The sequence below is a fragment of the Poecilia latipinna genome, unplaced genomic scaffold, assembly GCF_001443285.1.
Source record: "Poecilia latipinna isolate Pla-1442-1.1 unplaced genomic scaffold, P_latipinna-1.0 Scaffold4196, whole genome shotgun sequence".
In the NCBI taxonomy this organism is placed as follows: domain Eukaryota; kingdom Metazoa; phylum Chordata; class Actinopteri; order Cyprinodontiformes; family Poeciliidae; genus Poecilia; species Poecilia latipinna.
In genome coordinates this window covers 1-18762 of record NW_015116812.1, presented here as the reverse complement: position 1 = coordinate 18762, position 18762 = coordinate 1, and the positions used below count along the sequence as shown (strand labels likewise).

Genomic DNA, 18762 nt, shown 5'->3' with positions numbered 1-18762 from the left:
GATACATCAAACTGTCCCTTTGTGTTATCTTTTAAAATCACATCTTCAGCGCTACAGCAGAATGTAGCATAAATAGTATTTTTGCTGAACCACTAGGGGGCGCACCAGTGTGAGTAGTTCACCTGTTCAAAGCATCAGGTTATTGTTGTCCTTGTTTCTACTGAATAAAATTAGTTTAGAACAGCAAAACCTGTTTAAGCTAAAACTCATAATATCAAACCTGTTTATGTTTTATTTGGCTGCTCAAGAAAAATTAAGGCAGATAATAAATAGTTATTAAAAACATCGTAATGTCCCATTGTGTATTTGACATAATGACACCACAACGTGAATATTGTAGAAGTCTTCAATCAGATTTTTGTTCCTTTAAGTTTGTTCAAATTTGCTTATTGTTGCTTTTGTAATCTTGAAATCCTTTCTTCATTTTGTCAGGAAACGTTCCAGGTAAAAACTGATCTGTTATAAATACAGGTGAGATTTAATAATACAGTAAATGTTTGTATCAAGATCATTACAGTCTGTGAATTCATTTTTCTGTTTTAGTTTTTTCTACTTCTTCTATTACCCCACTTTCACTCAGTCCTCTAGGAAACAATGTGTTAATATTATTCAATTGTATAATTGACTTTTTCAACTTTGACCTTTTGCATCTTACTTACTAAGTTAGCATAGCCACTGATGATAGCAGATAAATGGTTTTCCTCTGTAGGAAGTTGTTTTTCCACCGTTATCACATTGATCGGTGTAAAGGCGGTTGATTGACAGCGCTAAGACCCGCCTCCTGTCTCTGATTGGTTGTTTTTGGTGCATTTTTGCAGACGGAAATAGTAACACCGGGAGGACGGGGCAGATTATCTGTCACAACACGGTGACTGTTTTAATAAATATGGATAAAAGTAAAAGTCACAAACTGCAGTTTTAATAATTGGGAGAGAAACTGGATTTTTAGTTTCAGCTACCAGAGTCTTGCATCTCGATTATTCATTCATTTTTGTTCATAAACAGTGAGAGTAACATTTTAAAGGTGTTTATTAGACACAGTTACATTACAAAATATTACATGGCATGTTGTTGCAGTGCTTTATAAAGAAAAACAAAGAGAAATTATTCATTAAACAATCGATTGTTTTTGCACATGACTAGTTAAAGGTTTAATTCTTAAAAATATACACGATGCTGGATAGGGTGAAAAGATCCAACATATTTCCTCTGCTGCTTGTATGTTTGACTTCTTTGGGAGCCGTGGAGCCATCAGAGCTTTTTGACACACACATACGGTCGGCTAAAGGCACATTGCTCATCATTCCAGCACTTGTTCGCTGTAAAACAACAAAAAGTGAAATCAGTGACTCAACAGAAACAGAACTTTCTTTTAAAACTTTTAGCATAAAATGTGATTTGAACTAACAAAATTTATTCTGTTCTACAGAAAACAAAAAACTAAAATTTAATTTTCTTCATTCAAACTTATGAAACGTTTGAAATGTGCATTGTTTTCATGTACCTGAATGATTCATAAGCACGCAGTGCTGCTTTGCCCCCAAGTTATCCGGCTGTCCACTACACCAGTTTGTAAATTGAAAAACCCTCCCATCGCTCCAGAACCAAAAGGAATTCTGCAGACAACAGTTTTATGAATCGTTGACTTCTCTCAAAGATCTTTGACAAGCTACAAACACAGTGTGTAAGGATACCTCTTCTGCGTCAGATGCTCCAATCCACGTTTCCTGATCGCCACCACCTGATTCTGAAATCAGGTTCTGAATCTGATGGTGTTCTAATAAACTGTGGACGGATGCCAGCTGTGCTCCCAGGGACAAGCAGTGTCTCTGCAGGGGAGAGGCGAACATTAGCATAAAATGTTCATTAGTAAAAGAAAGTGAGACTAGATATTTTGCAAAGAGTTGGTAAAATAAAATAGCTCACTTCAGCTCTAGCCCAAGTTCTGAATAATCCAAAATACCGGAAGCATCGATTCCCGAATCCAGACCAGCCGACAGGACAGGATATTTTACTCATCATCAGGTCAGCTGGCAAAGAAAACACATCAGAGTTTAACGTAATTTTATCCTTAAAGATTCTTTGAGAGATTTGCTACAGTCGTATAATTTTTATTAATGTTGTGCTAGAGCAATATAAATACCACAATGCAGCTAAAAACTAAATATTTTCTTCTGAAAAACATATAAATAATCCAAACAGCACAATATAAACCTTTCACATATGTAATGATGTTTATTTGTAAAGATAATTATCAGGCAACCAAGTTTTTTGACCATTTGAATAGAAGTCAAACTTTTAATACATGATTTTATCCACAGAGCTTCTGTTTAAAAATGATGTGTTAATAATCACCTGAGGCTCCTGACTCTCATATATATGAACGGTTTTTCATGAGACAACAGGAATCAGACTCACCATCTGGATGAGTTTCCTCCTCCTCAGGATCGAGGTCTGTATTGGATAATTGTTAGATTATTAACCTTGAATTGTTTTGGTTGGTTTAGTCGGGTTGTCAGATTCACTGACCTGCTTTTTCTGCCCAGTTTCCACCTTCTGCTTCTGGAACAACTGTGTCATTTGGCAAAGCTTTTATTACCACATGTAATGAGTAATTGATCTGATTTGTAGATAACTTCATGAATGATAACTGTGGTGACTAAAACTCACCGTCTGGAACAGGATCGTCAGGTTGAACTTCGGGATCTGGAAAAGCTGCGTGTTTTTAACATTGGTTACATTTTTATATGTTGCAACATAACGAGTGAACAATAATCGTTATGGTTAAATATTGATAATGTTGCTCCTGTACAGAGACACTTACCAGCAGCTTCATTCAGAGCCAAGAAGGCACCAAAGAATAGCAGCGCAGTCACAGTCTTCATTTTGGAAAAGATGGAGATTAAGAACAAAATCACCTGCAAAGATTTAAAACATGTTGCCTTCAGAAAGCCTTTGAGAACAATGATAGATGAATTTATTATTAATTTGATTTCCTCCAACCTCTCAGCAGAAATGTTTTCCTCGGTTTAGCTCCTGAAGCCTTGGCTGTACAGAGTCTCTTTTATACTGTTTGTGTTTCCTGATCCAGGAATTCGACACGTGCATTTCAGACGCACGTGATTGGCACAGACTTCACTTCTGAGCAACCAGTGATAAAAGCTTTCCAGATAAAACTTTACAACGTCACATCCAAGACCTGTTATTTCATCAATGTTATTTATATTCGTTTGTAATGTTTTTCCTCCCTCCTACATAAAACAAATTTAGGTTGTGTGAAATAAAACTAATTTAATTGAATCCTCTTCATAACCCTGACTTGTATAAATCTGGAGTCAAGGATATTTTTTCTTTTTCCACTAAATCTTTATAAGTTATTTTCTTAGATTCTTCTGGTATAACTCCAAAATGTGTCTTACATTTAGGCTCTGTGCAAACAGTTTTCCTTTATTATTTCCAGTAATATTCTATGATTTTCTTTGTAAAGCTGTGTTTTCATCTGCTTTGATCTAAAAATGTGATCAAGCATTTTGAGGAACTGAATAAAAATACTCCATAAAGTTAATGGGAGGAGCATTCACTGTAGCTTCATGCTGGCTGGATTAGATCTTTGTCATTAACAGGTTGATATTTCTAAGCTATTTCTTACCTTTGGTATTTCTTGACAAACCTTTTTATATCAATAAACAAACTAATGTCCAGCCTTTTTATGGATTTAACCTGCATTTTTCATCTGTGCTGTCAAACAAACTTCAAAAAAATCAACTCCATATAACCGTATAATTTAAAATAGTTGTTTCAATATAATTGAGCAAATGGAAAAATTGTGGATTTTGGCAGAAAACATTTATAAAAGCAAATGAACAAAGATAGAAAGGCCGACATCCTGACCTTATTTATACATGAGCAACGCAGTGTGTCACTATGGTTTTCTGTTGTGTTTTATCTGATTTATGGTTATGAAGTTAAAAGCAGAAGTCAAAGGTCTGCCTCACAGTCGGCTGTGGCGTCCAGTAAAGTTACTGGTATCAGTTAAGGAAATGCAGTTCCTAACAATCAGAAACTCTAATCTTATCTTATCTAAAAAATCAAAACACACAAAAAGCATCGGTGACATGATAAAGATTGTAAGATTGTGTATTTGTCATCAATGTACCTAGTGTTGTGATTTGAGTCCTTTGTGCATTTATTCTGAGGTTTTTCTGCGTTTGGTTCTGTTTCCTGATGTCTCTGTGTTGTCCTGTCTCCCCTGTTGATTGTGCCCAGCTGTTTCTAGTTCCTGTGATGACCTTCCTCCTCTTGTGTTCCTTGTCAGAACCTCGTCGAGCGTAAGTTTGTTCTGTTTCCAGTCTCCTTGTTCCTGAGTTTTCATTATTAAAATATTCACTTTCTTCATAACCTGGACTCTTCCGTTCGTTCTCACCACTATAAACTCCTGAACCTGCAAATCAGACATTTTATAGGAAGTATATACAACAAAATTAACAATATAATGGAGGTTATTGGATATATTTTAAAGGACAGTACATCTATATTCTTTACAATATGTGTGCTTCTAAGTAGGCCACCAGGTTGTTACTGTAAATAAAGGGTAAATGAATAAATAAAGGTAATAATGCTTACAATGCATTAATTATCTCAGCATGTTGTCACTATGTATATTTAGGTCATCTCAGACAAACATCTGTTATCAGGAGTTCAGGGTTTGGACTTTTGCTAAATGACAGTAACTTACAAGGGTGTGTGTGTGTGTGTGTGTGTGTGTGTGTGTGTGTGTGTGTGTGTGTATCTGTGTGTTTTGATTAGTTTTCTTCCTCAGTTTCTGTTTTGACACCTGGCACTAACAGTATATAAGTCCTGGTCTCCTCTCGGTGTGCTGAGGTAAGGAAAAAGCTTCTCCTGCATTATTGATTTGAAAATCGCTCTCAGGTCAATAAAGGTTCCAGTTTTGTTAGTTTCAGGTGATTTTCTTCCACTTGCATAAACTGCACAATGAAGACACTGATTCTATCATTTCTTCACTGCGTCTTGTTGGTTTTAGGCCAAGCTGTTGGTGAGTGAGTTAAATATTATCATAGTAGTAGCTGAACAAATTTAGTTGACCCACACTGTTTTAAAAATTATGCTTTTAACACTGTTAATTTTTAACTATGTTAAAAACTGTTAAAAGCAAGTAATGATATAAAATTCTGCAGCATTTCTAGTTAATTCTTAATTAAATGTGGTAAATTGTAAATATAAGTTTGTGAAAAAAGTCAAGTACAAACTGAATTTGTGTCAAACTGCAGTCCAAGCAGCAGCTCTAAAACAGACTGATTTAACAGGTCAGTGCTTCATTCTTCTATTGTTTTTTTTTAACAATAACTTGCTCTTGTGTCTGATCTTCAATTAAATGACAAATAATGTGATATTTTTACTTGCTATTTTTTTCTAGATGCACCAGTTGAACCAGCAGAACAGGATGCAACTTCAAGAGGTGAATTTGTCTTCTTCACATTTGTAATGACATCTTACAAAAGTCATGAGCACACAAGTTACACATTTGGTTTAACACAAATGTTAAAGATGAAGCACAGTACTTGTCTTAATGTCATCTGGTTTATTAGAGATACTCTAGTTTATCAGAGAGAATGTAATTTCCTGAAAACCAAACATGCACAGAGGAGTTTAAGCTACCTATGTTAAAGTATTTAACATATTTATTTGTTTTTCAAACAAACGAATCCTAAAATATCTGTATGGTTATCTTGCTACAATAAAAATTGCAAGAAGTTTAATTAATCTGGGCCAAAACATTTTAAAGCTAAAGCAGCAAACAATCCTCTGTATGCATGAGCAGGAATTTTTACTTTGGTTAGACAATTAAATTCTGATTTAATATTTCAGAAGTGTCAAAATAACATCAGACGTCGTTAAAAAATGTTTTGTTTTGCAGATTCTCAAAGAGACGAAACTTTTTGTCCCATTTGAGCTGACATTATGTTCTCTATTGTTTAAGGAAATCTGCACATCTTATGTTTTAACTCCTAATCTCGTCAGATTAGGGAATTTGAAAACACATTTTCTGGTGGAAACATTTCACTTTATGACATAAAGAGACCTAAGAACCTAATCAATGCTTTGAACACCATTTCATCTGACCATGTTTACCTGACAGTATATTTGTTTTCAACAGTAGTGAACAATCTGATCCATCATTCAGGTTCTTGTTCTTCTGGATGGTCTGAGTTTAACGGACGCTGCTTACGCTACTTTTCTGTACCTGTCACTTGGGCTACAGCTCAGGTATCTGTGGTTTATTCCTAAATTTAGGATTATCTTGTACTTCTTTAATCTCCGGAGTCATTCTCATGCTCTGTTTTTCTCCAATGTAGAAAAACTGTGTGTCTTTGCAAGCAAATCTTGCATCCGTCCATAATATTGATGAGTTCGATGAGATCCAAAGACTGTTAATGGCTGCAACCAATGAGTATAAAGCAATATGGATAGGAGGCTCTGATGCAGAAGAGGTAACTTTTGCTCCTAGACATTATTTGTCAGACAGCCAATGAAATTAAAGGTTGTTAATTACATTTTTACTGTAGGTAGGAACCTGGTTGTGGAGTGATGGGAGTCCTTTCCACTTCAGCCACTGGTGTCCTGGAGAGCCAAATAATGGTGGATCCAGAGGAGACCAACACTGTTTGGAAATGAATGACAGAGGTAAATACAAAATAATATCCTATTAACTTTTTATTTTGGTTCTTTTAATATAAAACATACATGTCTAGTTGACTTTTACTTTCACAATCCACCTATAATGCTAAGTAGCTTGAACAAAATTGAGTTTTTTTTATACTTTCACCATTTTCAAAATGTTGTTAATGTAATATGTTCCTGACCTTTGCTGTTGCTACTAACAGGTTCAACATGCTGGGATGACCAGCAGTGTTATGAAGTGCGTCCATTTGTCTGCGCAAAAAGAATAAACTCCTGCGCTCCATGAGAGGGATGGTGTGAAAGACGAACAGAGCAGAATGTGTGTTGGTGATTTTTCTGCTCTTACACTGAGGATTCATCAGCCTCTTGGATAACCTGAAGAATCTAAATGTTATTTTACAGCTTTACAGTACGGCTGCTCTTGTAAGGAAACGTGGAATGAATGAAATGAGTCAAACATCCAACCTGTTGTTCATGATGGATGTCATAAACATCAGACTCTTTGATAAACCAGACTTGTTTCACAAGATAGAAATAGTATCTTCTGCTGTCATCTCTTTTTTTTTTATTATTGCAATTATATTTTATTTATTTTCTTTTTGTCTTCAAGCATGATTTCAATTATCTTACTTGTAAAAAGTCACTATGACTGAAGCTCATTTTTATTTTTGTATAAGGTGAAATAAATGAACAAATTCCACATTTGAACAGATGCAATCTGAAACATGACTCGCTCCACTAGATTATGAATAACTGTGGCAAGAATATCCCTGAGATTTTCTGAATGTGTATTATTTGGAACATCGATTAGTTCTGGTTTGGACTGCAACTTTCATGCAATGTGTTTTTTGTTTGTTCGTTTGTTAACTTTAAAACATTTGAAAGTGGTTTCACTGAAAGTTTACTAGCTGCTTTGAAAATGTATGTAATTGATATAAAGTCAACTAGAAATTAACTTAAACCAAATTATTATTTCACATCATAAATCCAAGACGTCCTCAACTAGCTGAACAAAAACACATTTCTGTCTTGTTTTTACTCACATTATCAAATTAAAGTAACCACTCATTTCAAGTAAGCAGAATTAAATTCTAGATTCAACATGGTATCTAACAATGCATTTTAGTACTTGCATAGCATTAATATAAAATAATATTATTACTGTTTTTGGATTGGAAAATGACACCCAAACTGAACAGTAGAAAGGCACAGAGGCCAGTAAACAAACGTTCATGTCAGTGATGATGCAATGCAGGATACAAAAACATGTTGCTAAGCTCCCTGGGAAATATGGTGGAAGATCCATTTGCAGCATCTGGTACAATACAACCAAAACATGAAAATGCTTCCACAGGCTCAAGAGTCAACATCTGCACAAAAAGCTGAAATGCTGCACTGAAAAGTCGCTAAATATTGCGAAAAGGTTTCTAAGTTGGCCACAGTTCTCTGCCTCCTTCTGACTGTTAAACATGTCATTAAATATTTTATCTTATATCTTGGATAGATGACCAAATCATCAAAGAGTTAACACAATTATTTCAAATTTCTTTCACAAAACACACACCTTTAAGTTTAAAATATAAATGATGCATGATTTCTTTGACTTAGACAAGAAATTAGTAGAGACAACTAAATGTGCCTCAAACTTTTTACAGTGTTTGCTTATTGTGTTATGGTTTCATAATGTAAAGCACTTTTATTTGCCTTATTGCTAAAATGTACAATACAAATAAAGTTAACTTGGCTAAGCTGCAGCTGAGGACCCAGACTGCTCAAAATAAAACATTTTACACACGAACAAACACACATCCAGACCAGCGTATTTTAATGTCTGCCGTTTAATTTTGCAAAGAACAAGAAGGGAAGTTTAATCAGCAAAAATGTACATAAAGCTGTTAGCTTACAGTACATTTGGCCTGATCGAATGAGAAGCAAGACAGAGATCCTCTGTCGATGTGCTGCCCCGCATCATCTTTCAAGCAGCTTAGATAGAAAATAAAAAGATGCAAAACGAAGAAGCTTCTTCATGTCTTCAGCTCAGTTCCGCTTACTGTTTTTCAAAACGCAGACAGAGGGCAGGGAAAATGAACATCTGTAATCGTCCCAGCACTTTTCTCCTGCAAGTGAGAAAGACAGAAAACAGTTTTATACCAAAAAGGCCTGAAGCTTTTCTAAGGTCACAGCTGTATTCAGATTGGAATTATTCAGGAAAACCACTAAAGATAAAATAAATCAGTAACACTTTATTTGAAGGGGGGTGAATAAGACTGACATAAACACCTGTCATGAACATGAAAAAGCCTTCATGAATATTTATGACTGTTGTCATAAAGTGTCATTTAGTAAATTATGACACTTTTAATACAAAGTTGACATTATTCAAAATGTCTTTGTTATGACAACTTGACATTAACCAAGAAATCATTACTGATATAAATTTGTTATAAAAGTATTACTGATTGCACTTTAAAAATTACGTAACTTTATGTTATAAAAGGTAAAGTTTAAACAGTAATGATTTCTTGGTTAATGTCAAGTTGTCATACAACGGCATTTTGAATAATGTCAACTTTGTATTAAAAGTGTCATAATTTACCGAATGACGTTTTATGACAGCAGTCATAAATATTCATGAAGGCTTATTCATGTTCATGACAGGTGTTATGACATGTTTATGACAGTGTTATGTCAGTCTTATTCACCGCCCTTCAAATAAAGTGTTACCAATAAATCTTTATTTTATATTTTTGCATGTGATCAGATATGTATAAGATGTGCCTCAATCATTAATTAAAAGTTTTACCTGAGTAATTCATTTGCATGCAGTCCTGATTCCAGCCACCATTGTTGGGTTCTCCGGGACACCAGTTTGTAAAAGTCATCAGGCTCCCGTCACTCCAAGACCAAGTACCTTCCTGGAACAAGACGCATCAGGAGAACGACTCTCAGAGTCTGTGTTGAGCAGGTTCTGATGAATAGAGTAATATCGGGTAGTGCTAACCTCAGTTGCATCAGAGCCGCCGATCCATGTAACCTTCATCGCATAAGTGGCACGCATAATGAGCGACTGAATTTCATGGTATTCTTCAGAACTGTGCACAGATGCAAGGTTTCCTCCCATGGAAATGCAATTTCTCTGCCAATCAATTGGAAATGAAAGAACAGTTTATTGGAAAAACAATGTTGATGAAGCATTTACTTTTATTTAGGAAGACGCAACATGTAAAGGCAGCTTCATGTTCCTAAACACGAATCATTGTCCAGTTATACCTCAGCTTTACCCCAAGTCAGACGTCTTGGAATATATTTGAAACAGCGTCCCTGGATTAGAGTCCAGCCAGACGGGCAATTAGTTCTCAATCCATTGATCTCTTTGTGGGGAAAAAAATATAACAAACATTATCTATTATACCATTTCACCTAATAGTGAATGTTGCACTGAAAAATATCAAACTAATCTTCACTACTATCATGTAAAGGTTGTAACTGTACATTTTTGAGATATAAAAAGCCTTTTTTGGTCAGCTCAGGTTCAGCTGGTGTAACTAAATCATAAGTAGAAAGTGCACCAACAATCTAGAAACAGAACTTCCATCTCTATCTATAAATGATATATTTTTAATGTTAAAAAAGGACATTTAATTTCTTTTAGGTAGCAGGTTAAGTCATTTTAATTGCACAACTCAAAGGATTCTTTCTTCTCACACTTACTGACCGTTTATGCTGCTCAGAAGCATCAAACCACAGAGAAGCAAAGGCAGAGTCAGCATCCTCATGGCTGCAGGTTCCTGTTGGGTGATTATCACCTTCTGTGGAGCAGAATAACAGGAGAAAGTTAAGTAAAAAGGACTTGGAACAAAATAGAAGAATCAGCTTCTTACTTTCAGCTCTGAATCAGAAAGTTTCAGGTCAGATGGAGGAACGGGATATCAGCTTTTATAGGCACATTTATCTTAACATCACATCTTAAAGGAGGAAACAGAAACATTAAAGGGGCGGCCACATGCAGCCCGAGTTTTCTGAGCTAATCATGCTGCGTGCAACTCGACAGTCATTTATGGAACATTTGTTTCTTCCTCAGAAAGCAAATTTATAACTTAAATTAGTTCTAAGTTACTGAGATTCATCAGAAACAAACAGTCTTGTTTTTTTAACTTGAAAACGTCTGTTATTGTTATTCATGCACATATACACAGTTTTGGTAACCTCAATTAATGAAACAAAAAGAGTCTCAAAATCCCACAATGGTCATGGAAATAACCCAATAACAGTCATGGTAGATAAAAATGTACTAAAAATGAACCAATGACAATCAGGCATCGCTTTTGAAATGCAGTTCAGTTGAATCATTTAAAACTAAATGAAGCAAACGATGGTTCCTGTAACTTCATACAAATCAAATGATTTCTGTGACTCCACAGGTATTCAGGCCAAACGGATCTGAGGTTTGAAGTTTGTCTTCTCCAGGCGACGTGTTTCAGTTCGTCCTCAGATGTTCAGTAGCATTTACAGAACGGTCCGTTGTTTTGCTTTTAGTGTTTTCAGCTGCATGTTTTAGGTCATTATCCTGCTGGAAGGCCTGCGACTGTGACTTTCTGACTCCAGAACTGGTGTCAGACTATAAAATGCCTTTTATTGAGATTAAATTTGAATCCTGAACAGATTAAAGATGCAGCAAAGCAGCCCAGACCAAAGCCAACACTCCTCCATGTTTCTCAGCTGGACAGAGTTTTTTCTTGGTCTGCTTCATTTTGAGTCTGTGGTCATAAAGTTTAGTTTCATCTGACCAAAGAGTCACTCCTTTGTTTTGCATTCTTACTTGATTATCTCCCATGAAGTCAAACAGCAACAGATGGTGCAATTGGACACTGATGAACCTTAATCCTGAATTTAAACTTTAATTTCTTTGGCATTTTTTCTGGGCTCTTTAGTTACTATTCACATAATCCTTTCTTATTTCTCTATTTGCTCTCCCTCACTCCTTGATGCCTCTCTCTTTCTCTCTCTCTCTCTCTCTCTCTCTGTCTCTCTCTCTCTCTTTCTCTCTCTCTTGACTTGAGTGCACATCCTTAAATGGAAATGTTTTATTTGACCCAAAGGAGGAGGTAATGAACAATACAGAAATGTCCTGCATGCATTGTGCAATAGATTTGATAAAATGCGCCTTATGCAATAAGCAAAAAAGTTACCCAGTAAGCTAGTGGGTGTGAAATGTACTTCTCTTTTGTGAGATCCTCTTTTTGTTTTGTGAAATGCTTTTTCCTGGCATGGACTTGATCAAAAGGTCACTGCACTGTCGTCCCGATGTCTACTGATCTTACAACAAAACACATGTTGATAGTTGGTAGGAAAAAAAAGCCTGCTGCTTTGCTCCTCTAATCTTGAACTGAAATGTCACTTGTGTTTTGTTCCTCTAACATAATTTAATATATTTGTAGTTTCATCTGAAGGGGCAAACAAAGCAGTTGGGACTTTCTTGGCATCATCAAAGACCTGCATGCTCCCTGTCATATTATCTGCTGCCGTTTTCTACTGAAACTTGTAAAACTTATTCATATTTTCTCATGTTACAAAACAAAGACTTTTTTGTTCTCCACACTTTATGCATGTTTCTTACTTTACATTAGCTGCACATTTTTTGTCTGTATTGTGTTATTAGCTCTTAATGTAATAAAATTTCTGCTGCACCGTTTCCATCATTTTAATTGTTTTTATTTTTATGTCAACATGTATGCTCCCACTTATCTTCCTTCTGCTCCTGGATTTCCAACTAGTGACACAATTAAGATTATCTCCATTCTTTTCTTTTTTTTAAATCGTATATCTATTAGCAATAATAATATCATTATAATTATGGTTTCCATAAAATTGTGTTCACAACCTCATCATTTTATATTTTACATTATAATGTGGCTGAGTTCCCATCATGAAAAGCTCGTATTCAACAGAAGCATTTAGTATTATTAGTTCTTTTTGTAAAATTGACCAATAGAGTTTTTCTCACTTTTTGTCACTGTCAGTTTGCATACAGTTCTTTAAACAGAATTATTATTATTTGGCTCACAGGAGGAAATAATGAACAAGACAGAAATGTTGCACATACATTGCACAATAGCTTTGGTATCATGCAGTAGTTAATACACGTGCAGTCGACTCGTCTGCTGTTTGTCCTGTGGTTGTTTAGTGAAATGCTTTTGCCCAGCGATGGACTTGGACACCAAACGCCACAACACTGTTGACCTCGTGTCTGTGTGTCTTGCAAAAAACACATTTTAGCAGTTGTTGTCCGTATCTTCTTTAAAGTATCAGAACCGTACCGTATCTCATCTCGTTTTCCTTGAGTCATGTTCGGTTTCATGCTAACAAACCCACATCTTCAGTCATTGTGACTCGTGGTTTTACATGAAGGCCTTCTCTGCTGAGCTAAAACTACCAGAACCTCTGGCATATTTCTGCAATCTAAACTGGTATGTTTGTTTAACTAAATTTAATTAAAGTACTTCCAAAAAGGTATTCTCTCTCTTTTTTTTTTAATATGTGGCTGTAATGTGGAGCCACTTGTTCTGCCACATAATGGGTTCAGATTAGGGATTAGGATTAGTTCCAGATTGATTAAGGCCGAATCCATCATGTCTGCAGAGGAGGTAGCATTTCCCAGAAGATCCTATGTGTCCATAAAGTTCACTGAGCCATTCATTAATCAATAATCAATCTGCTGTATCTCTCATCTCATGTCCAGCGGTCAGTAGTGGTTCCCTCATATTCACCTCCATTTTGGGGATTTCAGGTTAGAAGATGATTAAAATCATTTTTCAGAATCTCTCATTTTTCTTTGACGATGTCATTATCTCCAATGTCCATAATTAGATTAGACTATAATCTCACTAAAGTGTGAGATGCATTGTAAAAAAAAATCCAAATTTGTAAGTACTGCAATACCTAAGTATTTTAAGTATGTGCATTAGGTGATACTTTTATGGAGCCACTTTAACTTTTATTTGAATGATATTTGATGGATATGATCAGCACTTTGGCTCCAGTAATGACACCGGGCCCTTTGTCCACTTTTCCTCCTTCCCCCTACAGTGTTTGGAAAGTTGCTTCATGTCTGAGCTTGTAAATAATTGAACAGATGAAGGTGGCACCTTTAAGCATCTGTGAATAAAAATGTCTATGTGATAAACTTTAAGATTTCAGGGTAAGTTCTCTTTTCAGTGCTGTACCTTTAAATACCCACAATAGAGGGTTTAATCCTTAACTAACTCAGCCAAGAGCTAAACTGCACAAAATGACAACAAATTTCTACTAATTTTAGGAAAAAGGTGTTTCACACATTTGTAATTTTTCTGTAAAGCTAAACAAAAAAAAGCTCATTTATTTAAAAAGAAACAAAAATGTGGAGGCTGCTTACAAGCCTGGCATCATCATGCATCTTTTGAATGTTTCATGTTTTCTTCTGGTCTTTAATAAATGAGTTGTGAGCAGATTCATTTACTGCATTTGGCTCAGTATCTTAAACAAGTTTCAGGTTAAAGCGCTCCACACTGACTCCTATTGGTCGCATTGTGATACTGCAAGAGAGGGGTTCATTATTTTAATTAATTTTAAAAAGACACCAACAAAAGGCTTAATATACATCTGAACTGTTTAATCAGAGAAGATGCCCCTTATTGATTTCTAATTGATTTCTAATACAACAGTAAATCCAAATCCACATAAGCCTGATGTGTCATGTATTAGGTAATATTACATTTTTAACATAAAATGTTTTCTTCTTTCCTTTGAAGCCAAATAATTAATAAAATTTGAGGATAACTGTTTTTGGTTAATTATGTTGTTGCTTGGTTGTTATGCTGTTCTGGACTCTGATGCAGATTGAATTGCGTTGCATTTTGAGTGACTTAAAGTGACTTAAAGATGTAGTTACCAGTGAAGCTCAGCAGAGAGCGCTCCACACTATTTGTGACCAATTCAGGCTGAGGGGCATCTTAGGAACCAGACCATAACTCACTGCAACTGTGTGTTTTGTTTTCTTAACATGCTGCTATTTCCTTCATTGTGTTACACATTTTGTTGTGTTCCAAACTCACTTAAGGTATAAAAAAATACACAAAACCAACTTGTTTCTGTCAGAAACTTTATTTTGCAATAGAGAAAAGATGAAAGTCAAGCTGAGGTAAAAGCATTCTTTCCACACCACATTCAGTTTCCTCTTTGGTACATGACCAAGGAGAAAATCCACCTCCTGAATCTTGTCGCGTCACTCATTTCATAGCGTTACAGCAGAGAGAGAAGTTAGACGTTCATCGTCTTCGTCGGATGTTCCTTCAGTTCTGAGTTTAATTCTTAGCACAGACGAACGGGTAACGGTAGTTGCATGGGCGGGCAATCCCACAATAGCAACCTGCAAGCACAAACAATGATTTTCACAATAAAGGCAATCCTCTGTGTGTGGTTTAAGTTACTAATAGTGATTTCAGGAATAGCTTACTGGAGATAGGATAATTCACTGCCAGGCAGTTGTATGTGCCGCTGCTTGGAGGCCCTGAATTGCACCAGTCGTTGAATTGGAATCGTGAGCCGTCACTCCAGAACCAGATGCGGTCCTACAAGGACGAAGCACAACGAGCAAGAAGAAGTAAAGGGTGAATGTTTTAAATCCATAAATAATCTGTTGGGTTGAAAACATTTCCTTCAACTAGCAACTTTTTAAATTAATTTATTAACTAATGAATTTCTGGTAATTTTTCTAAAATGGGCAAAAAATTAAAAAGAACTTTTCCAAAGTCTCACAAATTCTGCAGAACAATAATTGCAGTGATTTCTTAGACATACCTCCTGAGAATCAGAGCCTCCAATCCAAGACAATCTGTATGTGTTAGCCTGGCTGTAGATGAAGCTTCTCAGCCAATCATATTCACTGTTGGTTGGTGCGGTTGCCAGGTTTCCACCTTGTGCTCTACAGTAGTTCTACAGAGGGAAAAATGAGAAGGAGAAAAATATGAATACTTTATATAAACAAAACAAAAGTCAAAGATAGTTTGCTCAGTAAAACATCTTGTTACCTCAGCCTGAGCCCAGGTGTAAGCAGATGAAAAGTAGCGGAAACAGCGAGATCGATATAAAGTCCAACCGCTGGGGCAAGACGTCGTTCTCTTGACCACATGACTTGGTTCTGAAGGAAACACAGGCAGGAATCTGTTAGTCATCCATTAGAACCTTAAACCCACTTTACAAGAAAACCTTCATGTTTGTTTCTTTTACAATAAAAATTGACTGAGGAAAATAAAGACCTACCTGATGTGTCAGCATCACTTTCAGGTTCTTCTTCTACTTGTTCTTCTCCTTCTACTTGTTCTTCTTCTTTTGCTTCTTCTAAAACAATTACACAATTTTAGGTAGTTAATATTTTTAGCTTGATTAGTTTGAAAAGATGCTGTAACAATAATTGAAGTTGATTTTATTTCAACAAACCCTCTGGAGCTGCTTCGGCCCCCTCAGATTCCTCTTCCACAGCAAACATTAACTCATCATTAAATATATGTTTTGGGACAAACTCTATCATGTTTCCTACTTCCTGTTCAACAATAAATCAAATCCAGCTCACCTTCTGTAGCAGCCTCCTCAGCCTGAGGTTCTGGAGAAGATTCATGTAGTTAAAAGAAAGTCAGAAGATTTCAGTCATAAATGAATTCTTGGTTAACAAAATGTGTTGTGCTGTGTAAACACCGGCTGCTAGCATGTGAAGCAGGTCAACTAGTATTGCAGCCTGCACTGAAGCTCTGAAAATGTTTGCTATTATTCATGAAAACAAACATTTAAATAGCCTGAATTTCTGCAAATAATTTTAAACCATGTGTCACAGAAAAATTTCCATTTTTCTTAATAATTTAGGATGAAGCTCACCTTGGGTGGCAGTTTCCTCCTGGGAATCTGTGGAGGTTAAACAGAGTTAGTGTTTTTACTCTTCATTCACTCGGCTCTTCTATCTGATGACAGCAGACATTTGTGCTGAGGGATTTTTAAACGAGGCCTGTTTAAGTCTGATCTTCAGGACTGCATTAGGTTTATGGAGGCTAGTTTGATTAATCAGACCTGACTGCACAAACACCCAAACGCTGCCGTTGCCATGCCAACAGTGGTCATTAAACCACTGGCCAACAATGAAAAAGAGCCAAATATTGTATATTGAGATATTTTAAAACAGAAATGAGCTCAAAAAATAAAATAAACACAACATATAAACTTTTATGGCATAAAGTGACTGACATAAATATTATTAGTTCAAGAAACTTAATGTGTGGCTTAAAAACATGCAACTATAAGACTGACTTTCATCAAGACATCAAATGCTAATGCTAATAATGCTACTTTGTAGATTGAACATTTTACTTCTGTATAGTCCACAGAGACGTACCAGCAGCACAGCTCAGAGCCAGCAGGGCAAAGAGAAGGATGGACACAGTCAGCAGCTTCATGGTGGAGACAATCGTCACCTAGAAACAAAGACATACAGTCAGTCAAAGACAATAACTTACAGTAAACCAGCCATTCTTAGTCTAATAATAATGTAACAGCTGATTCTACCAACGCCCGGATGGGAATTACCTTCTTTCCTTTAGTTGAGCTTCAGACTGGAGCCTCAGCTTTCCTTTCTGGAAGTGATGAACAGATCCAAGACCAAATCTTATATAGTGTTTCTGCCAGGCTGCCAAACAGGAACGAGCTCCATGCATGTCATCATTATGCACACACACATGACTAAATAAATATATTAAATAACCTGTGCTCATTCCAAGCATGGTAATATATTACATTTGTCAAAACTATCATCCAACATGAGCCTGGGCGTTGTTTCAGTTCAGTGTAATTTGTTTACAAAGAAACTAATCAAATATTCAGCTTCTTCTTTAACTGTCAAAACTGCTGTTTAAATCTGTATTGGTCATTAATTTCAAAGTAAGTTTCCACCATTGTTAAAAATGCATCACAGTTTGTAGTTATGGAATGGTGAGCTTGACGAGGTGGAACCAGGTTGGAGTGAGAGAAATTATGTTTAATGAAGACAAAACACGAAAATCCAGGCAGCACAGGTGAGCAAAATGCAACGATTCTCACAATGGTAGGAACTGGCATCGACTTAGAATCAACAAACAGAATAGACAAGAACCCGACAATGAACAAGAGACACAGGTGGGATTAAATAAACGGAAGTAATCAAGGAAACAAGACACAGCTGGGATCAATCAAGGGGTAGACGGGACAACATGGAGACTCAACTGACACAGAAACCAAAATAAACACACAGAAAACTCAAATCCTCACAATACTCCCACCTTCAAGGGCCCAAAAAGTCCAAAAACACAAAAGAACCCAACCAGGGTGGGCGGAGGGGTGCAGGATGGGGGGCCAAACTTCAAGGTAAAACAAAAATTGTAAACTCAGGCCATAAATAAACAAAAACGGTCAGGGCAGGGTCTGCCGTGAATTGTCCATCAGGCAACAAAGGAGATGCACCCATGGTGGCGAATCCAGGAGACGGCAACGGTGCAAGAGGCGGACCCATGGTGGCGGAGTCCAAAGGTCAGATAGCCACATGGACCCACGATGAGGCGGAAGAGGGCCAGAAGGAGAACCCAGAGCGCTGGCTAATGGATCCAGAGCACCGGCAGCCTGTACCAGTATGTGCTGTGGTTCATGGATGATAGCTGGCAGCTCGGGAAGGCAGAACTCGGGAACAGCACACGGAGTCTCAGGGATGAAGAGCTGGGGCTGCTCGGGGACTGCACAGGGAGACTCAGGAGGCGACGAGGAGTCACTAGGAGTACTAGGTGTCGACGAGGAGTCACTGGGAGCACTAGGAGGCGACGAGGAGTCACTGGGAGTCCTAGGTGGCGACGAGGAGTCACTGGGAGCATTAGGAGGCAACGAGGAGTCACTGGGAGCCCTAGGTGGCGACGAGGAGTCACTGGGAGCATTAGGAGGCAACGAGGAGTCACTGGGAGCCCTAGGTGGCGACGAGGAGTCACTGGGAGCATTAGGAGGCAACGAGGAGTCACTGGG

General features: G+C 36.9%; 3 protein-coding genes across 3 annotated transcripts; all 3 read right to left on the bottom strand.

Annotated features, from left to right (window-relative positions):
• Nucleotides 1-1006: 1006 nt before the first annotated feature.
• On the bottom strand, nucleotides 1007-3082 carry LOC106942335 (ladderlectin-like). The gene is made up of 8 exons (XM_015025595.1): nucleotides 2825-3082; nucleotides 2671-2715; nucleotides 2530-2571; nucleotides 2419-2454; nucleotides 1927-2030; nucleotides 1695-1829; nucleotides 1505-1616; nucleotides 1007-1319 (listed from the first exon to the last, which is right to left on the bottom strand). Exons 1-8 carry the CDS (start codon nucleotides 2883-2885, stop codon nucleotides 1252-1254), a joined length of 603 nt encoding a protein of 200 aa, XP_014881081.1. The 5' UTR covers nucleotides 2886-3082; the 3' UTR covers nucleotides 1007-1251.
• A 5437-nt stretch (nucleotides 3083-8519) lies between these two features.
• LOC106942336 (ladderlectin-like) lies at nucleotides 8520-10683 on the bottom strand. The gene is made up of 6 exons (XM_015025596.1): nucleotides 10581-10683; nucleotides 10415-10508; nucleotides 9970-10070; nucleotides 9701-9835; nucleotides 9503-9614; nucleotides 8520-8816 (listed from the first exon to the last, which is right to left on the bottom strand). The coding sequence occupies exons 2-6, from the start codon at nucleotides 10473-10475 to the stop codon at nucleotides 8737-8739; spliced, it is 489 nt and encodes a 162-aa protein (XP_014881082.1). The 5' UTR covers nucleotides 10476-10508; nucleotides 10581-10683; the 3' UTR covers nucleotides 8520-8736.
• A 4146-nt stretch (nucleotides 10684-14829) lies between these two features.
• LOC106942337 (galactose-specific lectin nattectin-like) lies at nucleotides 14830-17191 on the bottom strand. The gene is made up of 9 exons (XM_015025597.1): nucleotides 17117-17191; nucleotides 16606-16632; nucleotides 16317-16336; nucleotides 16174-16225; nucleotides 15997-16074; nucleotides 15765-15874; nucleotides 15535-15669; nucleotides 15191-15305; nucleotides 14830-15103 (listed from the first exon to the last, which is right to left on the bottom strand). Exons 1-9 carry the CDS (start codon nucleotides 17175-17177, stop codon nucleotides 15039-15041), a joined length of 663 nt encoding a protein of 220 aa, XP_014881083.1. The 5' UTR covers nucleotides 17178-17191; the 3' UTR covers nucleotides 14830-15038.
• Between the last annotated feature and the right edge of the window lie 1571 nt (nucleotides 17192-18762).